The sequence below is a fragment of the Caenorhabditis briggsae genome (genome assembly GCF_000004555.2).
Source record: "Caenorhabditis briggsae complete genome, chrIII, whole genome shotgun sequence".
NCBI lineage: Eukaryota > Metazoa > Nematoda > Chromadorea > Rhabditida > Rhabditidae > Caenorhabditis > Caenorhabditis briggsae.
In genome coordinates this window covers 613,291-632,374 of record NC_013490.2, presented here as the reverse complement: position 1 = coordinate 632,374, position 19,084 = coordinate 613,291, and the positions used below count along the sequence as shown (strand labels likewise).

At 37.6% G+C, this 19,084-nt stretch overlaps 4 protein-coding genes across 4 annotated transcripts in view; 3 read left to right on the top strand and 1 right to left on the bottom strand.

Moving 5' to 3' along the window:
* Positions 1 to 377: 377 nt before the first annotated feature.
* Positions 378 to 3,309, top strand: Cbr-orc-3 (the record flags this gene model as incomplete). Its single annotated transcript, XM_045243325.1, has 5 exons — positions 378 to 499; positions 545 to 878; positions 1,147 to 1,368; positions 1,830 to 2,810; positions 3,160 to 3,309. 5 exons carry the CDS (start codon positions 378 to 380, stop codon positions 3,307 to 3,309), a joined length of 1,809 nt encoding a protein of 602 aa, XP_045095664.1.
* A 143-nt stretch (positions 3,310 to 3,452) lies between these two features.
* Positions 3,453 to 7,587, top strand: CBG15149 (the record flags this gene model as incomplete). Its single annotated transcript, XM_045243324.1, has 8 exons — positions 3,453 to 3,668; positions 4,417 to 4,599; positions 5,007 to 5,213; positions 5,267 to 5,383; positions 6,029 to 6,172; positions 6,303 to 6,425; positions 7,432 to 7,500; positions 7,552 to 7,587. The coding sequence occupies 8 exons, from the start codon at positions 3,453 to 3,455 to the stop codon at positions 7,585 to 7,587; spliced, it is 1,095 nt and encodes a 364-aa protein (XP_045095663.1).
* A 966-nt stretch (positions 7,588 to 8,553) lies between these two features.
* On the bottom strand, positions 8,554 to 14,189 carry CBG15150 (the record flags this gene model as incomplete). Its single annotated transcript, XM_045243323.1, has 8 exons — positions 8,554 to 8,614; positions 8,664 to 8,762; positions 9,038 to 9,185; positions 10,000 to 10,483; positions 11,038 to 11,434; positions 12,092 to 12,287; positions 12,322 to 12,836; positions 13,867 to 14,189. The coding sequence occupies 8 exons, from the start codon at positions 14,187 to 14,189 to the stop codon at positions 8,554 to 8,556; spliced, it is 2,223 nt and encodes a 740-aa protein (XP_045095662.1).
* Positions 14,190 to 17,711: 3,522 nt separating this feature from the next.
* The window catches only part of CBG15151, a gene marked incomplete at both ends in the record, with an annotated part of 3,199 nt that continues 1,826 nt past the window's right edge, over positions 17,712 to 19,084 (top strand). The window contains 2 exons of the mRNA XM_045243322.1: positions 17,712 to 17,885; positions 18,540 to 18,632. Coding sequence (XP_045095661.1) covers positions 17,712 to 17,885; positions 18,540 to 18,632 — 267 coding nt within the window. The remainder of the gene's footprint in view (positions 17,886 to 18,539; positions 18,633 to 19,084) is intronic.

The window sequence follows — 19,084 nt, the reverse complement described above, 5'->3', positions numbered from 1 at the left end:
AACAAATTCGACGAGGTCAAGCAGCGACTGCAGCACAAATTCTACACCTGGCGCATGGGAACGAATCGGATTCGCAAGAAGCAGGGATTCGAGAAGTTCGATGTCAAAACCTTCTGTGCGAAGGCAGAAGATATCTATGAGAGAGCTCACAAGGCAATGGAGGCCAGGGATAAGAAGGAGANGTATCGGTCTCCGGAGTTTTTTCCCCGGAAATTTTTTCTCCTGAATTTGCGGGATCTCTGAAAAAAAAGTTACCAAGAAAGTGCGCTCTATTGGACTATGATGACGAATTTGCGCGCGCTTTTTGAAATTCGCTTTTTGGAAATTGAAATTTTTTGATTTTTCACCCAAATTCTAAACTAATACCGCTTTTCAAGATGACTCCCGGCATCAAATTCCATCGCGGTGGACAAAAAGCACTGAAACTAGAGAGAAAAACTATAGAAACACTGGAATTTCCAGAAGATTTTGAGTTTCACAGTGATAAGGAACAGGGAAGGTAAAGATTTTTGAATTTGGCTTCTAAATATTAGAATTCTTCTAGATACGTCAAGAATTTCCAAGACGATGTGACGCGTTTCGACGAGAAAGTGTCGAAAATCACCGAGACTATCTATGATACGGCGACTAGCGCAATCGCCACGTGGATTCTTGATTCCGCGAGGAATCAGAAGACGTTGAGCGTTTTCTCGTCAGATGACCCGATTGGGAATCTGAGAACGGCGCTGGTTCAGTGTAATTTCACAGATATTTCGAGGCTGATTCGAGATTTTCGCCAAAAAACTCTGGATTTTGAGGACGAGCGAAGGGAAATAAGAGAGACGATTGTTACAGAGAATGATGCGATTCATGAGATTATTGATAAAGTTTCAGAGATGGTAATGCTGAAAATTGAGGATTTTTATCAAAATCCAGAAAAAATCGGTTTTTCTAGGATTTTTGAATGGAAAAAAGTCCAAAAAATTTGAATTTTTAGCTAAAAACTTCCCTAGAAGTTCGATTTCTGAAAGGATTTTTCGGCGAAAAATGGTCTTAAAATTCGATTTTTAACGAATTTTCGGGTAAAAAAACGATTTTTTGGGATTTTTTAGCCAAAAAAGCTCTGGAAATCGATTTTTTGGAATTCCGAAAGCTAAAAAATTCCAGCCCTCGACTCCTGACACGACTCGAATCATCATCATTCGTCAATTCGAATCGCTCCGCCCACATTTTCTCGACTCTCTCGTCTCTCTGCTCTACTCGAATGCCACGTGTCGCTCGGTGATTCCACGACTGCGTCTGATGATCTGCGTCTCCACATCTCCTGCTTTTTTCACACAAAATTCTGAAATTGTGACGATGAATATGTTGGAATTGAAGCAATTTAAGGTGTGACTCTGCTTCTGGGAGATTGGCGCGAAATTTAAATTTTTTGAAAATTCAAAAAAATTGGGTCTCACCACGAAAATGATCATAACTCGCTTAGTTTTAGGTCGATTTTCATAAAAATTAGACTCTTAGAATCTACTAATTAAGCCAGCCATACTTCATTATTGAAAACTCTGAAATTTCGAACTTTTGGGTCTCACCACGAACATGGAAAAATAGCCATAACTCGCTTAGTTTTCATCCGATTTTTATAAAAATTGGATTTTTAGAATCTACTAATTAAGCCAATCAGAACAAATTATTGAAAATTTTGGGTCTCACCACGAAAATGGAAAAATGAGCATAACTCGCTTTGTTTTGAACCGATTTTTAAAACAGTTGGATTTTCAGAATCTTTTTATCAAGCTAATCATGATCCATCTTTAAAAAATTCTCTAAAAAATATTCTAGAAGGCGCAAAGTTCGAAAAATTCAAAAAAAAAAAATTCCAGTTCACACAACTCGAAGATGTGTTCATCAAGATTATCTCAACAGGAATCCATGCGTTCTTCGAACCGCCACGTCAGAAGCCCAAGAAAATCGAAGATGACGATCCGAAGCTTCTGATGAGCTATGATTGTGCGCCGGCTCTATTTTCCGGCGAATTCATGAAATACCTAAAAAACCGGTTCCTGGCATGCGACTACTCTGTCTCGGCTCTCATCCGTGCTATTCAATTCGCCCTGCTCCAAAAATACATAGAAGATCCGCTCTGGCGAAAAGAAACGCATTCAGAAGAGCTTCAGAAGTACGACGACGTCCTTCGTCTGTTCCTAGACGAATTTGGAGAACATTCTAAATCAGAATTCGTCCGAATCCATATGGAGATTCAGTGGAACTCGGAATTCTGGAAATCGCTTGAAGAGGAGCCAATATTCAGGGAGAGAAAACAGTTTTTGGTGAATTCCAGGACGAATTTGGTGGAATTCGGCCAGCGGATGCTTCAAAAAACGAAAAATTGGGATTCAAAGTTCTCAAAGAAGCTAGAAGATCTGCTTGAAGCTCTGGAGGACGCCTACAACACGACATCCGGACCAATCGACACACAGAAGACTTCAAATAACTCGAAAATGACATTTTTGGAGCTAAAAAAGCAGCGGGAACAAGCGATGATCGCCAAACAGCAGAATCCAGTCGCCACAGCCAAATCCGCCATTTTCACTCATATTATGTCATTCTTCCAAGCCACTCTACGCCCATATCCTGCTACGTGGCGTAATGTAGTTGGTACGTGGCAAGACAAGATGACGTCGTTGGATTCATCAGATGACGTGGATATCGAGAAGGCGTTGCTCAGCAAGCACCTCGATGAGCCGGTTTCCGTCGCGTGGCGAGCGTTGCTATGTCATAGGAACTTCAAAATGGTGCCGATGAATGAGTGGGCGGAGGCGTATTTGAAAAATGTGGGTTTTTTTTGTTTTTGAAGAAGTTTTTGAAGATTCAGAAAGTCTGAAAACGACAAAAATAGGTTTAAAAATGGCTGAAAACGACAAAAACTTGGTCACAAATAGCTGTAAGCGACCCAAAAATGGTCCAAAAATAGCTGAAAAAGCCCAAAACTGACTGAAATGAGCCTATTTTGGCTCAGAATAATTCCAAAATTCATCCAAAACATTTAATTCTGAAATTAGCAAGAATGGCCAAAAATGGCTCAAATTGACTTGAAATTCTGCGAAAAATGCGAAAAATGCTGAAAAAAGACTCTAAAATCGATTTTCGTGTTTGCACAGGATCAGAAATTTGAAATTTCAGATCAAATTGCCCAAAAAAGAAGCCAAGGGAGCGTTCTTTGCCGCCGCCGGCCAACTGGAGCATATCGGACTGATTCGAGGAGCAGCTGATAAGAAATCAACGAATATCAATGTTCAATATCATCCCATTCATTTTGTTCCGAGTCTTTGATTCATTTTGTAACCTAATTCCTATTTTTTATGCTGTAAATTATGAATGAATCCAGGTCTTCCACGTAGTACACTCTTTTTCCATCTTCCAGGCTGGAAGTTCCAGCAAAGAGCGCGAGATTCAAAATTCAAATTTTTCTTAAAATGTCAGCGAATACACCCAAGCCGAAGAAGAACGTCTCCAGCGAGCCGAGGACAGCTCATCAGAAGAAGCGAAGAAGTCGTGAGGAGGAGAAATCGACGCCCTGCTATATTTCCAACGACGGATATCTGTGGACAGACATAAATCCAGACTTGGCTCTGATTGAGCCAAGAATTCTCGTCTCGGTCAATTTTAATTATTTGGCTTTTTCGAGAAAAGTTAGTTTTTAGAGCCCGTATATCTCGCTTCCTGTGAAAGATATCAAGAAGTGGTCAACTGATGAAATGTTGCTGATATCATAATAAACATTTTATCAGTTAACAAATTTCTGATATCTTTTACAGTAACCGAGATAAATTGGCTGAAAGTTAACAGTTCGGCAGTCGCCGCGCAGCTCTGCCGACAAGCGCGGATCTCATAACTTCAAACCCTCATATCTCGCTTCCTGTAGGAGATATCAAAAATTGTTAACTGGTAAAATGCTACTGATATTATGATGAACATTTCATCAGTTGACACCTTTTTGATATCTTTCACAGGAACCGAGATATTAGGTCTCAAAGTTGAAAGCGCGCGGCTTGCCGACTGAGCTACGCGGTCGGCTGCCTACTTCCCAACTTTATGCCCATATATCTCACTTTCTGTAGGAGATATCAAACATCTGTCAACTGATAAAGAATTGCTGATATTATGTGAAACATTTTGTTAGTTGAGCATTTTTTGATATCTTTTACCGTAACCCAGATAAATTGGCTCAAAATCGCCGCTTGCCCTGCCGGCTGGCCGCCGACCTCCGACCTCTTGACTTCAAGCCCATATATCTCGCTTCTTGTAAAAGATATCAAAAAGTCGTTAACTGATAAAATGTTTATTATAATATGATAAATATTCTATCAGTTGACCACTTTTTGATATCTTTTACAGTAACCAAGATAAATGGGCTCAAAGTAAAAAATGATTTTCTAGCAAGAAAGACCCTCGGAATCTCGATCCCTGGCACTTATCAATCATGGTGACTACCCGGTGGCATTCAAAATTGAAACCACTGATAACTACTCCTATTTTGTGGATCGTCGGAACGGAATCATCCCACCCCGTCAGACAGTGGTGAATGCGGCAGTTCGAATGCCAAACATTGTGACTATTGAGGTAGGATGCCGAATTTAAGCTTATATATCTCGATTGCTGTAAAATATGTCAAAAAGTAGTCAACTGATAAAATGTGTGAAATTTTATAAGGAACATGTTGTTAGTGAACCACTTTTTGATACCTTTTATAGGAGATGAGATAACCGGCCTTAAAGTTAAGATGTCGGCAGGTCAGCCGGCAAGGGACTGCTCTCCAACTTTGAAGCTTTTTATCTCATTTTCTGTGAGAGGTATCAAAAAGTAATTAACTAACAAAATGTTTCTTATAAAACTTTACACATTTTGTTAGTTAACAACTTTTTGATAGCAATTACAGAAATGTAGATAATTGTGCTCAAAATTAGGAGATCGCAGCCGAGGAGATCGTAGCTCAGCCGGCAAGGGGCGAATCACATTTCCATTTCCAGGTCTACCACCGTCCACACAACGAATACCTAGAAGAAGACAAGCAACATTTCTATAACCGACCCCGAAAAGATAAGCTCTTTATTCTCCTAGCACCGCAAATGTGCCAAACTTTCGCGCCCGAAGCAATTTTCCACAACGAGAGAAGTTATGAAAAGCTGAGAGTGATGTTGATGTATTCTGGAGTTGAGGAGAAGCCAGGAGAGAAGGTTCGAGAAGATTCTTATAGGAAATTCTAGAAAAATTTTCAGCCAAAAAGCAGCTTCTGTTGGGTGGTGTCGTTGGATGGTGCACATGGAAAGAGGATAATGGGGCGAGGAAGGAGAAGAATGATAGGCAGATTGCGGAGTTTCGGAAAATCGAGAAGACTATTATTCAGGTTTACAAAAGTTTATTGAACACGACTAGAGCTTCATTTTTATAATTGACAATTTTTTTCTAGCTACCGTAGTTTTTGAGATATGCGCCTTAAAAAAAAGCTAACATATTTCCTCGCCCACCCAAGCCATCAAATTTGAGCTTAATTATCTCGGTTTCTATAAAAGATATCAAAAAGTGGTCAACTAACAAAATGTTTATCATAGTATCAGTAACATTTTATCAGTTTATTACTTTTCAATATCTTTTATAAGAACCGAGATAATTGAGCTCAAAGTGAAGAGGTCGGCGGCCGCCGCGCAGCTCTGCCGGGCCGATTTATCTAGGTTCTTTTGAAAGATATCAAAATTTAGTCCACTAATAAAGTATTGGTGATAATACGATAAATATATTATTAGTTGACAAATTTTTATTATCTTCTACATCAACCGAGATAAGTTGGCGCAAAGTTGGGAAGCCGGCGCTTGCCAACTGAGGGGTCGGCTGCCGACCTCCTACCTTTGAGCATCTATATCTCGCTTTCTGTGGCAGATCATAAAGTGGTCAACTGACAAAATTTTAATCATAATATCAGTAACATTTTATCAGTTGGCCACTTTTTAATATCTCTCATAGGAACCGAGATAATTGAGCTTTTTCCCTCCAGAATGCTTCAAAGGAACAATGTGAGGACAATCCAAGAATGACGTCAATTCATCGAAAATCCCCAGCAATTTTCCGTTCGAAAACCCCGGTTCTAGCTGGTCCAGCAGGCCAAAGACGTCCCGGAATGTCGAAACAATTCAGAAGTGTTAGCCCATTCAATCGGACGCCTACTATTAGAAAACACAATCCGAGACGGTGGGTTATTAGGAAAATTCTGGATTGCTGAAATTCAAAGTTTCTGAAAATGCTGATTTTGAAAATTCCAAAAATTTCAGCCCAAAAAGTTGTCCAACGAAGGAGCAGCTACTCCAGTGGCTCGTACAGCTGCTAGTCCCTTCAAGACATCCTTGGAGAATCAAAAAACACCTGCTAATCAGAAGAAGATGTCTGGAGAAACGGTAGGTCTTAATTTTTCAAAAATTCAGAAAAAAGCCAAATTTCAGCCTAGAAAAGGATCACACGACGCGCCATCGCCATCATTGACAGGAATGAAAAAATCGACTGAGACTGTAAATTTTTGGAGGATTCCCAAATTCTGGAAACCTAAAAATCTGAATTTCTGATTTCTGAGATTCTGAAAAACGAAACTTTTAGAAATCTTGAAACTTTGAAATTTTGAAAAAATTTCAATTTTGATGATAGGCTCCACTCCTTTTCGAATAGGATTAGGCCCCGCCCCTTTTTCTGTGGTCGCTAAATATTTTAAATCACAAATTTGAGAAATTCTGAAACCTTGAAATTCTGAAATTCTGAAATTCTGAAATTCTGAAATTCTGAAATTCTGAAATTCTGTGGTTCTGAGATTCTGTGAATCTGAGATTCTGAAAATCTGAAATTCCAAAATTTTGAAATTCTTAGAATTTGAGATTCTGTGAATCTGTTAATCTGAAAACCTGAAAATCTGGGATCCTGAAATTCTGAAACCCTGAGATTCTGAAATTCTGATATCCTGAGAATTTGAGATTCTGTGAATCTGAGATTCTGAAAATTTGAAATTCCGAAATTTTGAAATTCTTAGAATTTGAGATTCTGTGAATCTGTTAATCTGAAAACCTGAAAATCTGGTATCCTGAAATTCTGAAACCCTGAGATTCTGAAATTCTGATATCCTGAGAATTTGAGATTCTGTGAATCTGAGATTCTGAAAATCAGAAATTCCTAAAATTTGAAATTCTAAGATTCTGAAATTCAGAAATCTTGAAACTCTGAAATTCTGAAATTCGGAGATTCTGAAAAAAGATTTTTTTTTCTCAAAATTCAAAATTTTGAATTTCAGAAAAATCAAGAAAGCGAAACTCGATCCCCAAGCCATCTGAAAAAGCCGCCAACTCCAACGAAAGAGGTCGCTTCTCCAAAAGTGGTGAATTTAGAAATTTTTCGTAAAAAAGTTTTTTTGAGTTACAGGAGAGAAAATCCCAGGAAGCCCCAGTCCCAGCAGCATCACCAAATCACAAGGAATCTTTGGAAAATTGGGTAAAGATTCTAAATGTTACAAATTACTAAAAATACAATTGAAAATTCCAGGCCACATCTTCAAAACCAGATGCTAACTCGCAATAAGAACGGATTTCAAAGTTATTTTTCTATTAGCGATTTTTAATTGGTTATCGATTAATTGAATAAAATAAAATTTCCTCTGTACACTGAACAAAACTAGATCTTCATTTTTGTAGTTGACAGTTTTTTCCTAGCTACCGTAGTTTTTGAGATATGCGCCTCTAAAGTTGGAGCACCAGCTGTCGGCAGGCGCCCGAATGTGGGCGCCAACTTTAAAAACGCATAACTCAAAAACTACAGTAGCTAGAAAAAAAGCTATTAAAACAAAAATATGTAAAATTTTATTTTGAACATTTTTCAGTTGACAAACATTATCTAGCTTTTTTAGTTTTTGAGATATGCGCCTTCAACGTTGACGCTCCTCCCCCTCTCTTTGAGCATCGAGCAAAATGAAGCGCTAAATTAAAAGGCGCATATCTTCAAAACTACAGTAGTTAGAAAAAAGTTATTAGAAACAAAAATATATAAATTGCATTATTAACATTATATTAGTTAACAAAAGTTGTCTAGCCTTCTTAGTTTTTGAGCTATGCGCCTTTAAAGTTTTGATACCCAAAAAGCATTGCGCCATTAACAAGACCCTCATAACTGTCAACTACGAGCTCAAATATCTCGGTTTCTGTAAAAGATATTAAAAATCTGTCAACTAATAAAATATTGCTGATAACTTGATAAACATTTTATCAGTTGATATATTTTTGATATCTTTTACAGTAACCGAGATAATTGAGCTCAAAGAATATGCATAGGATGGGCTTCTATTACGTAGAGATTTCAGAATATTTTCAGAACCAACATTCCGAACGAAAAATCCTTTTATTATAATTATTAGTGATTTATCAATTGAAAATCAATGAAAGACCAAATGAAGGGGTACCGTAAAGTGTTCGTAATCTGAGGAAGTTTTTTTTTTCTATAACCAATGACTAACATTTTGAAAGACTTTAAAAAATGCAAAAAATTGAAAAATTAGGTCTGCCGAAGACAGCAGGAACGTTCCAAATGATCAGCACCGCAATCGCAGTAGAATCTGAAACTTTCAAATTTTTTTTTTTGGATTCTTACTTCTCAAAAATTACCTATCACATCTTAAAAACATTACTGTATGCCCCTTATGACACCGTTCAATGCAACTCTGACATATTGCATTTCGTTCTGAGGAGTTGCAGGTGATGCATCTGCAATTATACTTGTTTTGTTCACAACTTTTGTATCTTTTGATATTTTCCCAAAAAACCTAAATTTTTAAATTCAGCTTGTTAAGACCTTTAAAATGAGTATAAACACGACATAGGTTCCTTTGAATTTCAAAAATTGCCCCCTTCAAAGGCGCACAGGATCCTTTCAAAGGAGCATAAAATTGAATTTAAGGAAACTAGGTCATGATTATACTCATTTTAAAGCTCTCAAAGAGTTAAACTCAATTATAAGAATTTCAGTTAACTTTAATTACCTATAAAAGTTGTGCATCGGGTAGAACTCTTTTCCACTGACTGAAAATAGACAGTGGCCAGAATCAATGGCTTTTCGGACGCGGTCCAGATTGTCGTAGACTTGGTTCTGAGTGTCTTTCACGGTTGAACCACTTGCCGTCATGATTCCTAGAAAAATTAAGGTTTGGCTTTTAAATTAGTTATGATGCAATCGTTCAAATCTTATTACCCCCTAAAAATGCAAAACTATTCGATAACCTATAATTTCGCCTGAAAAATTTTTATTGCCTGTTTTTCAGAATTGACAATATTTTGTGTATACTAAACAGGACTAGAGCTTCATTTTTATAGTTGACAATGTTTCGCTAGCTAGCATAGTTTTTGAGATATGCGCCTTTAAAGAGGGCGTCTATCGTTGCTCGACGGTCAAAGAGAAAGGGGAGGCGCGCCAACTTTAAAGGCGCATATCTCAAAAACTGCGGTATTTAGAAAAACTTTTTAACTACAAAGAAGTGTGAAATTTCATTCTAAACATTTTATCAGTTAACAAAAGTTGTCTAGCTTTTTTAGCGTTTGAGAAATGAGCGTTCAAAGTTAACGCCTTTCTTTTCTCGACGCTCAAAGAGAGGTGAAGAGGCGTTAACTTTAAAGGCGCATACCTCGAAAAATACGGTAGCTAGAAAATGTTTGTCAACTACAAAAATATGTGAAACTTCATTTTGAACATTTTAATAGTTTATAAAAATTGTCTAGCATTCTTAGTTTTAGAGATAATATATAGACATATTATGCGTCTTTGAAGTTGGCGCTCCTCCCCCTCTCTTCCAGCGCCGAGAAGAGAGACGCGCTAACTTTAAAGGTGCATACCTCAAAAACTACGGTAGCTAAGAAAAAACTCTCAACTACAAAAATAAAGCTCTAGTTTTGTTTAGTATACTCAAGGATTAGCTGAATTTCAAAAGTTTTGAAAATTTTCACCAACCTCCAAATCGATTCCTGAACACTCGATTCTCCCTAACCACACAATCCCCCTTTGACGACACTTCTATCCCAGCCGATTGATTTCCATGAACCCGATTCAAACGAATCACCGGTGCCGCTTCAGATAACACCAGAACCCCTGATTGGGCGTTATCAAAGATCTCATTCTCCTCAATAGTGCCCTTTCCACCATCAGTCACTGAGATTCCAGTTCCACGAGATCCAAATATCTTATTTCTTCTTACAATAGGCGTCGCTTCGGTTTTAATAAAAACATTTGTCATCGAGTTGTCAAATACTGTATTCTCTTCCAAGGATCCCATGCCTGCTTCATGGATCAACACTCCATTATCATTATTCCATATCCGATTCTTGACCACTCGAGGATTGGCTCCTGTTCTAATTTGAACTCCTGTTAGCGTATTTCCATTTATCTCGTTTGATTCCAGAACTCCGGAGCCACCATCGTAGAAGTAGACGCCGGCCTGAAGAATGTCATTACCCAGAAATACATTGATTCAAAAGAAAATACAATACTAAAATCGGATTTAGCATAAAAATGCTTGGACTTTGCCCATTTTGATTTTTGAGTTTCAAGGCGCATAGGGAGTCCAAAATTCGAAACTAAGGAATGTAGGTCATGATTATACTCATTTTGAAGCTTTCAACGTGCTGAATGGAAAATGTGACTTTCGTAATGTGAAAACCGTTCGAAAATGAGAAAGTTATGAGGAAAAATGTTGATTTATCATACTTTCCCCTTATTCTTGTTCAGTTTGTAACTTCGAAGGTTTTCAAAATGTTCAATATATTTTTCGATAGCTAAATTTAACTCTTTGAGGGCTTCAAAATGAGTATAATCATGACCCACATTCCTTGAATTCATTTTTTTGGATATGCGCCTTTAAAGGGTCAATTTTCAAATTCAAAGGAGCATAGCCGTGTTTAAGCTCATTTCGAAGCTTTCGTTGAGCTTATTACGAATTCGCTGTCAAAAATTGACTTAGTCGAGAAGTAAGACATTTACGAGCAATCTCACCTGTTTCCCTGTATGAATATGATTATTTCGAATCCATGGCTCCGCCCCTGTATCCACAAATATTCCAGCCAACTCATTCCCTCGAATATCATTGTCCTCTATCAATCCCTTTCCATATCGATGTACAAAAATGCCACCATGACTACCATCGAAAATCTCATTACTCCGAACTATGGGATTTGCGCCTTCCGATATCCAAACGGCTAGGAACTCGTTGTGATGGATCCGATTTTTTAGAAATTGCCCGGTGGCTTCTTCGTGTATACAAATGCCGCCAGAGCCGCCATGATGAATTTCACATTCTGTTATTGTTGGGTTCGTTTGGGGAGATTTCAGTTCAATGCCAAATTTTGAGTTGGAAAAGATTTCGCAGTTTTGGAAATGTCCCAAACCGTCGCTGAAAATTTTCATTGTTAAGTTTGCGCTAGTTTATCTCGCTTCCTAGAAAAGATATCAAAAATTTGTGCACTGATAAAATATTGGTGATGTTATGATAAACAATTTATCAGTTGACAACTTTTTGATATCTTTGAAAGAAACAGAGATAAATTGGCTCAAAGTTAAAAGCTAGGAGTGGTTAGGCATTTACGGTAGCTATAATTATTGAACAACTTGAGTTTTAAAACATAGATAAACTGATAAATAGTGTGAAATTTGATGCTCAAATTTGATGCTCTTTTTTTCTAATGAGCATTTTTTGCATATATGCACTGATTCTTGAGATATAAACTTTTAAAGTTATTCTGTAACTCGAGATACGGTAGTTTGACTGGATCAAGCTGACTACAGTAATCCTTTGTTTTTTCGAAACTAGTTATAACTCCTGAATATATTTCGCCACGAGCTACGCGGTCGGCTGTCGACTTTTTAACTTTGTACTCCTATATCTCGTTTTCTGTAAGAGATATCAAAAAGTGGTCAACTGATAAAATATTTATCACAATATCAACAACATTTTATCAGTCAGCCACTTTTTGATAGCTTTAATAGGAAACGAGATATAGTAGCTTAAAGTTGATAGTATTTTTCAAATTTAAAAAAAAGGGAAACTCACTCCAAAATAAACACTCCAACATCACCCTGATGATGTATTCTACAATTGATAAAGTATGGATTGGCTTGAAACTGCACCCGAATTCCAGACTGCAAATTTTGTGCGAATTCACAAGAATCATAGTATCCTGTAGCCTGATGGGTGATGATGATACCACCACCAGAGCCTCCAATAAATGTCGAATTTCGGATCTGAACTTTTAAAGTTGACTAGGAGAAGAACTTTAACACAAACCTTCGGAGACGCATGATCCTTTACAACTACAGTATGACTGTCTGCATTTCCTGATTGAAAATTACAGCGTTCAATTGTTGGCTCCACCCCCGCTCCTGTCACAATCATTGCACAATTTGTGGTTGGATCCGTTTCAATTCCATTCACTTTTTCCAGATCATCATCCTCATCATCATCCAGAAGAGGTCCTGCTTTTGGCTCATCTGTCGGAGGCTCCGCCCCTTCATCAACCTCCATTATCAACTGCTGTGCCACTTGAGCCTCGTGCTCCGTATCCACCTCATATTTTACTGTCACATAACCCAAATAGGGACAATTTGATCCTTCTTGAAATTCTAGAACAGTTGCATGGCGGCCAGTGAGGATTACTGTAGATGCGATGTCTTCTGAAGAGGAGGCTCCTAGGATCTGTACATCTGATGCTATTCGGATGGTGTGGTTGACCTCGTGGGTGCCTTCATGGAGGAAAATTAGTTTTTCGTGGTGCCCTTCGGGATTCTCGTCGAGGAATCTGGAAAAATTTTGCAATTGGCTATTTTTCAAACAACCGTAGTTTTTGAGATGTAGATCTTTCAAGTTAGCGCCTCTCTTTGCTTGGCGCTCAAAGAGAGGGGAGGAGCGTCAACTTTAAAGGCGCATAGCTCAAAAACCAAAAACGCTAGACAACTTTTGTTAACTATCAAAATATTTAAAATAAAATTTTACACATTTTGTAGTAGACAACTTTTTTAACTACCGTAGTTTTTGAGATACGCATCTTTGAAGTTGGCGCATCCTCTTACCAAGAGGCTCTTGGGGACATGAAAAAAATAATGTTGTCGAAATTCCGTTCAAAGATGCCCCTCGATGAGTTGAACTTATGGGGGCGATGATTGAGGGTGCGGCGCCGCTACCGACTGAGCCACACGGGCAAAGAAAAAGCGCACGCCCGATTGCATACATAAAGGCGAGGACGACAGCTGTACGCAGAGTGACATTAAGTGTTGTACACCGTGACGGTAGAATGCATACTCTAGCTACAAAAAAATACGAAAAAGCTCCTGTCCCCCCACCTGTAAAGGTGCATATCTCAAAAAATACTGTAGCTAGGTGAATTTTGTTAACTAATAAACTATTTAAAATTTTATTTTAAAAATTTTTTCAGTTAATAACTTTTTCCTAGCTAATGTAGTTTTGAAGATGTGCGTCTTTAAAGTTGGCACCTCTCTTTGCTCTACGCTCAAAGAGAGGGGGAGGCGCGCCAACTTTAAAGGCGCATTGCTCAAAAACTACCGTAGCTAAAAAAAAATGTTGCTAGCTACAAATATATGTAGAATTTTATTCTAAACGTTTTTTAGTTTTCAAAAATTGTCTAGCTGTTTTAGTTTTGGGGATATGCGCCTTTAAAGTTGACATTGCCTCTGCCGGCAGCCACATAAGCATCCCAACTTCCAAGGCGCATATCTCAAAAACTACGGTAGCTAGGAAAAAGTTGTCAACTACAAAAATGAAGCTCTAGTTTTGTTTTATAGACAAATATTTATTTTTCGTAAATCACTCACCTCAACGCCTCATCAATATGATCAAAGCACTGTATGTCAGCTGCACCAACGAACTGTTCCATGCTATTCATCACATGAACACCTCGACTCAATTGTTCATACGATTCTTTCCATGGATTCCATTCTTCTTCATCATCATCCTCTTCTTTCTCATCTTTTTCATTATTTTCCCTTCGATTCCTATTATGACCAGTGAATTTGGGATCTGGCTGAAATTGAAAAACCGCGTGTTCGGGATGAAAGAGTGGATGTCGATAGCCGAATGTCTCCTGATACAGGACTCTCCACTCTTCCACGTCATCGTCGTCCTGTTGGGACGTCATCTGGAATTGGGAATTTTAGAATTCAGATGAAATTTCGAAACATGAAAACTTTTTCGGAAGTATTCCGAAATAGAGACGCAGTCAGAAAAGAATTTTGGAGGTCACAACAGAAAAAGAGGAGAATACGAAATACCGTCTGGTCGGGGGGTATTGTTGTTATTGTTATTATCATTATTATTCCGAGTAGTCGTCGCGTAGAAATAGTATTGAAATATGAGAGAGTGGTTAGAGAAATTGAGAAACTTGTTTTGGGGGATGATTTTTGAAAGGGTCTGGGGGTCTTCAGAGATTAACGAAGGATTGGACTTTTAGAAGACTTTGGAAAAGAAGAGGATGATGATCTTTTGAAGATCATAAAAGCACAAAAATCTCGGTAAGAAACCTAGTAAAATAAGAATTTTGAAAAGCAACATTTTCAGATTTATAGAGGGGATTTTTAGAGTGACCATTTTTGGATATCCAATACTAAAAGCCGCATATTTCCAAAAATAAAAAAGCAAGACAACTTTTGTTAATTAATAAAATATTTAAAATAACATTTTACATGTTTTTGTAATTGACAGTTTCTTTCTAGCTTTTTCAGTTTTTGAGATATGCGACTTTAACGTTAGCGCCTCTCTCTCTCTCTCTCTCTCTGCTCGACGCTTGAAGAGGGGGGGAGGCGCGCCAATTTTAAAGGTGCATATCTTCAAATTTAAGAAAGCTAGACAATTTTTGTTAATTAATGATATTGTTTGAATTGAAATGCTGCATTTTTTGTAGTATACAACTTTTTTCTAGCTACAGTACCTTTGTAGAGATGCTCCTTTAAAGGTGGCGCGCCACCCCCTCTCTTTGAGCGTCGAGCAAAGAGCTTTAAAGGCGCATATCTCAAAAACTACGGTAGCTAGAAAAAAGTAATCAACTTCAAAAATATGTAAAATTTCATTTTAAACATTTTATAAGTTAACAAAAATTGTCTAGCTCTTTTAGCTCTAGAGATATGCGCCTTTAAAGATTTAATACCCAGAAAGTGGAAGTAGAGTATGCTTTTTTGAATCTGAAAAAGGGCTGTAGCTGCGAAAAAAGTAAGTTTGTGTGATCTTTCTGATATTTTTCAGATAGTCTTAAACCATTTTTTGGAGAATCTAAAATGGTTTAATTGCCGAAAAATCCATAACAATTGTTTTTTTCCCAGTGCCTATTTTTGGATGTCCAATCTTTAAAGGCGCATATCTTTAAAACTGAAAAAGCTAGACAATTTTCGATAACTTCAAAAATAGTCAAAATAAAATTTCACATATTTTCAAAGTTGACAATTTTAACCAGCTACCGTAGTTTTTGAGCTATGCGCCTTTAAAGCTGTTGAGATTCTATAAATAATTTCTAGAAATCCAGAAAGCCTAAACTACATACAAAACCGATTACCACATACAAAATGGAAGCTTCTAGAAAATGGGTTCAATACAGAGAGACAAACACAGAGGTATGGATGTTGCGCGCGCGCGGCCGGGAGAAGGGACGTAAGCGCGAAATAGGTCATCCTCTTCTTCTTCTTTCTTCTTCTTCCTATTTTTCTTTTTCTTCTTCTTCTTCCACCTCACCAATTGGTGGCGTAACGAGGACATATGAGCGGCCGGACCGACCGCCTGGTTATATCCCTGGTGCTAGCCTTTGTACCGTCCGCGTCGTTTTACATAGTATGGGAATTGAGGATTTATAGGAGGTGCTAGGTGTTGAGGAGAAGAAGCGCGGATGTCTCTCGGATGGATGCATCGGGAGAGGGATGAGGTTGCGTAATATTTTGTGGTCATTCACACCTGATGTGACACTATGAAGTTGGATTCTGAAGGATTGGGATTTTTCCAGGTCTTGCAGGTTGAAGTCTGAAACGCAGGAGTTGGATCTTCCTTCCATGGCTCGGCAGCCGACCTAGTTTCAATAAAAACTTGCGCGCTTCTTAAGATTTCTCGATAAAACTTTAATTTTTGATTTCAGCGCGTTAAGAGCTTCAAAATAAATATAATCATGACCCATTTTCCTTAATTTCGATTTTTGGACACTTTTGAACCCCCTATGTGCCTTTAATGGTCAAATTTTCAAATTCAAAGGAATATAGTCTTATTTACACTTATTTTGAAACTTGTAAAACTCAAAGTTCGAATCTGGAAATAAATAAAAAAGTTTGGCAAAAATTGTCCGAGTTACGATGAATTTTCTGAACCTAGTCCAAACATCCTACAACTGAAAAGCAACCATAACTCATTCGAATTTTGTTTAAAGTTTTTGAAACTACCGTTTTTGAAATTGTCGCTTTTAGAGTTTCAAAACGAGTATAATCATGACCTACTTTCTTTAAATTTGATTTTTGGACATTTTTGGACCCCCTATGCGTCTTTAAAGGGTCAATATTCAAATTCAAAGGAACATGGTCGTGTTTATACTCGTTTTCAAGTTTCTTACGCGCTGAAGAGAAAAATTAAAGTTTCATCATTGAAAAAGAGTCATAAACCTAAGTTTTGTGATTTTAAAAATTTCAGGTTGTCACTAGTTTCCAACCAAGTATTGTTTCGATCATTACTTGTGCATTTTTCGAGATTTTTTGATGAAACTTTAATTTTCTTCATCAGTGCTTTGAGAGCTTCAAAAAGAGTATAATCATGACTATGTTCCTTCGAATTTAAAATTGACCGTTTAAAGGCGCATAGGGGGTCCAAAAATCGAATTCAATGAAAGTAGATGATGATTGTACTCATTTTGAAGCTCTCAAAAATTCAAATTTAAATGCTCTAATTTAAAACATTTTAAACAAAAATTGGCGGAGTTATGGTTGATTTTGAGTTTTAGGCTGCTCGGACTTAATTCAGAGAGGATAGCATAACTTTGTCAGTTTTGGCCAAAACTCGTTTTTCTTCTCAGATTTGAATTTTGCGTGTTACAGGCTTCAAATTGACTATAAACACAACTATTTTGCTTTGAATTTCAAAATTAACCATTTTAAAGGCGCATACGGGTCCAAAATGTTCAAAAATCGATTTAAGGAAAGTAGGTCATGATTATACTCATTTTGAAGCTCTCAAAGAACTAAATTCGAAAAGAAAACTTTCAACTCAGGAAAACAAAAATTCCAGGTTCCATCTTTAATATTAAAACTTCAAAAACAAATTTCTGAAAATTCTTGTTTCTCCAAACCCCACAAAAGCGTTCTATCTGATCTTCATTCTTTTTTTCAAATTCAAAGAATTTGTTCCGAGATTTTTCGTGACGGATCGGAGAGCGATGAATAGGCCAGATACGGGTCCATTTGTTCCGTTTTAGGTTTGAAAAAATTTTTTTTTCAGTTTCAGCGTTTTTCCTGTGTCTCGAGATGCGAATCGAATCCAGGCTATAGTGCTATATAAAGCTTCACACAGGGTTTCAATGATCGATCACATTCCTTCAAGAACCTTCTAGAACCTTCTCTAGACGTCTATTACCCCCAAAATGCGCTACGAGAAGCTTCTGGACCATCCCAATTCCTCTAATTCTATTGGAAGAAGTACCATGAAACGATATCTTCCGATTCTTATGCTAGCTGTACTCGGCCTCACCTTATACTACGTAAATGTAGGCGTTCCTCAAGGATTCCGGTCCAGCAGAGCACCAAGAAATAATGACGTTGGTTCCGATGGAGTATGGGACACTATGGATGGAAAGGGATACCAATTTGAGGAGGAGGTAAGAACTGTGTTATAATAGAGCTTCAATTCTGTAGTTGAAAACTGTTTTGTGCCTATCGTAGTTTTTGAGATATGCGCCTTTAAAGTTAACGCACTTAGTTGCAAGGGGGGGGGGCAGCGGCTCGAACTTCGGAGAGACGCAGAGAGTTAGAGTGCCTCGTTGTCTTTGTCTCTAGCTTCCTATACTTTAAACCGCTATACATCGAGTTCTAAAGCAGCTAAAAACTTGATTTTTCTACTGTTTTTAAGATTTGGTGAAGTTCGCGAATCGGCTACTTTGTTGTTAACTTTAGATGTCTAAAATAGTCCCTGAAACTTGTTCAAACTTTCTGAAAATTTTAGATTAAAAAAAAAATAAAACTAGAGCTTCTTTTTTGTAGTTGACAACTTTTTTCTAGCTACAGTAGTTTTTGAGATATGCGCTTTTAAAGTTGGCGTGCCTCCCTCCCCCCTTCAAGCTCCGAGCGAAAAGGCACGCCCACATTAAAGGCGCATATCTCCAAAACTAAGCTAGCTAGGAAACAGTTGTTAACTGCAAAAATATGTAAAATTTTATTTTAAACATTTAATTAATTAGCACAAATTGTCCTGCTTTTCTAGTTTTTGAGATAAGCGCTTTCAAAAATTTTATACCCCAAAAGTCCCACTTCAGAGCACCCAACTCCAATTGGACCCTCGATATCATCAACTCAACCAACTTCCATCGTGTGGAGATTTATCATCTACTTCTGTCCAACAAGACGTTGTGAATTTGATGGAAAGTGTGAAAAAACAATTTTCCGATTGTATCACCCCAATTGTCAATCAGTGGAAGGGAAGAGCTAAGGAGGTAGGTCAAGTTTGAGCTCAATTATCTCGGTTCCTAGATGAGATATTTAGAAGCTGTCAACTGATGAAATATAGGTGATATTATGACAAATATTTTGTTAGTTGACAACTTTTTGATATCTCTCATAGGAACCTCAAAAATTTCCAGCTCAACGTCGAATGGGTCTCAAAAGCGGCGATTTGCGATAAGCTTCCAATTTTCGAGGATTTGAAAGTGGTCCCATTCAATAATCTTCATGAGACAAAATGGGCCATTTTGCCAAAATGCGTGAGTTTAACATTATGAAACCAAAATAGAACTTCATTTTTATAGTTGACAACTTTTTTCTATCTACCGTAGTTTTTGAGTTATGCGCCTATAAAGATTAG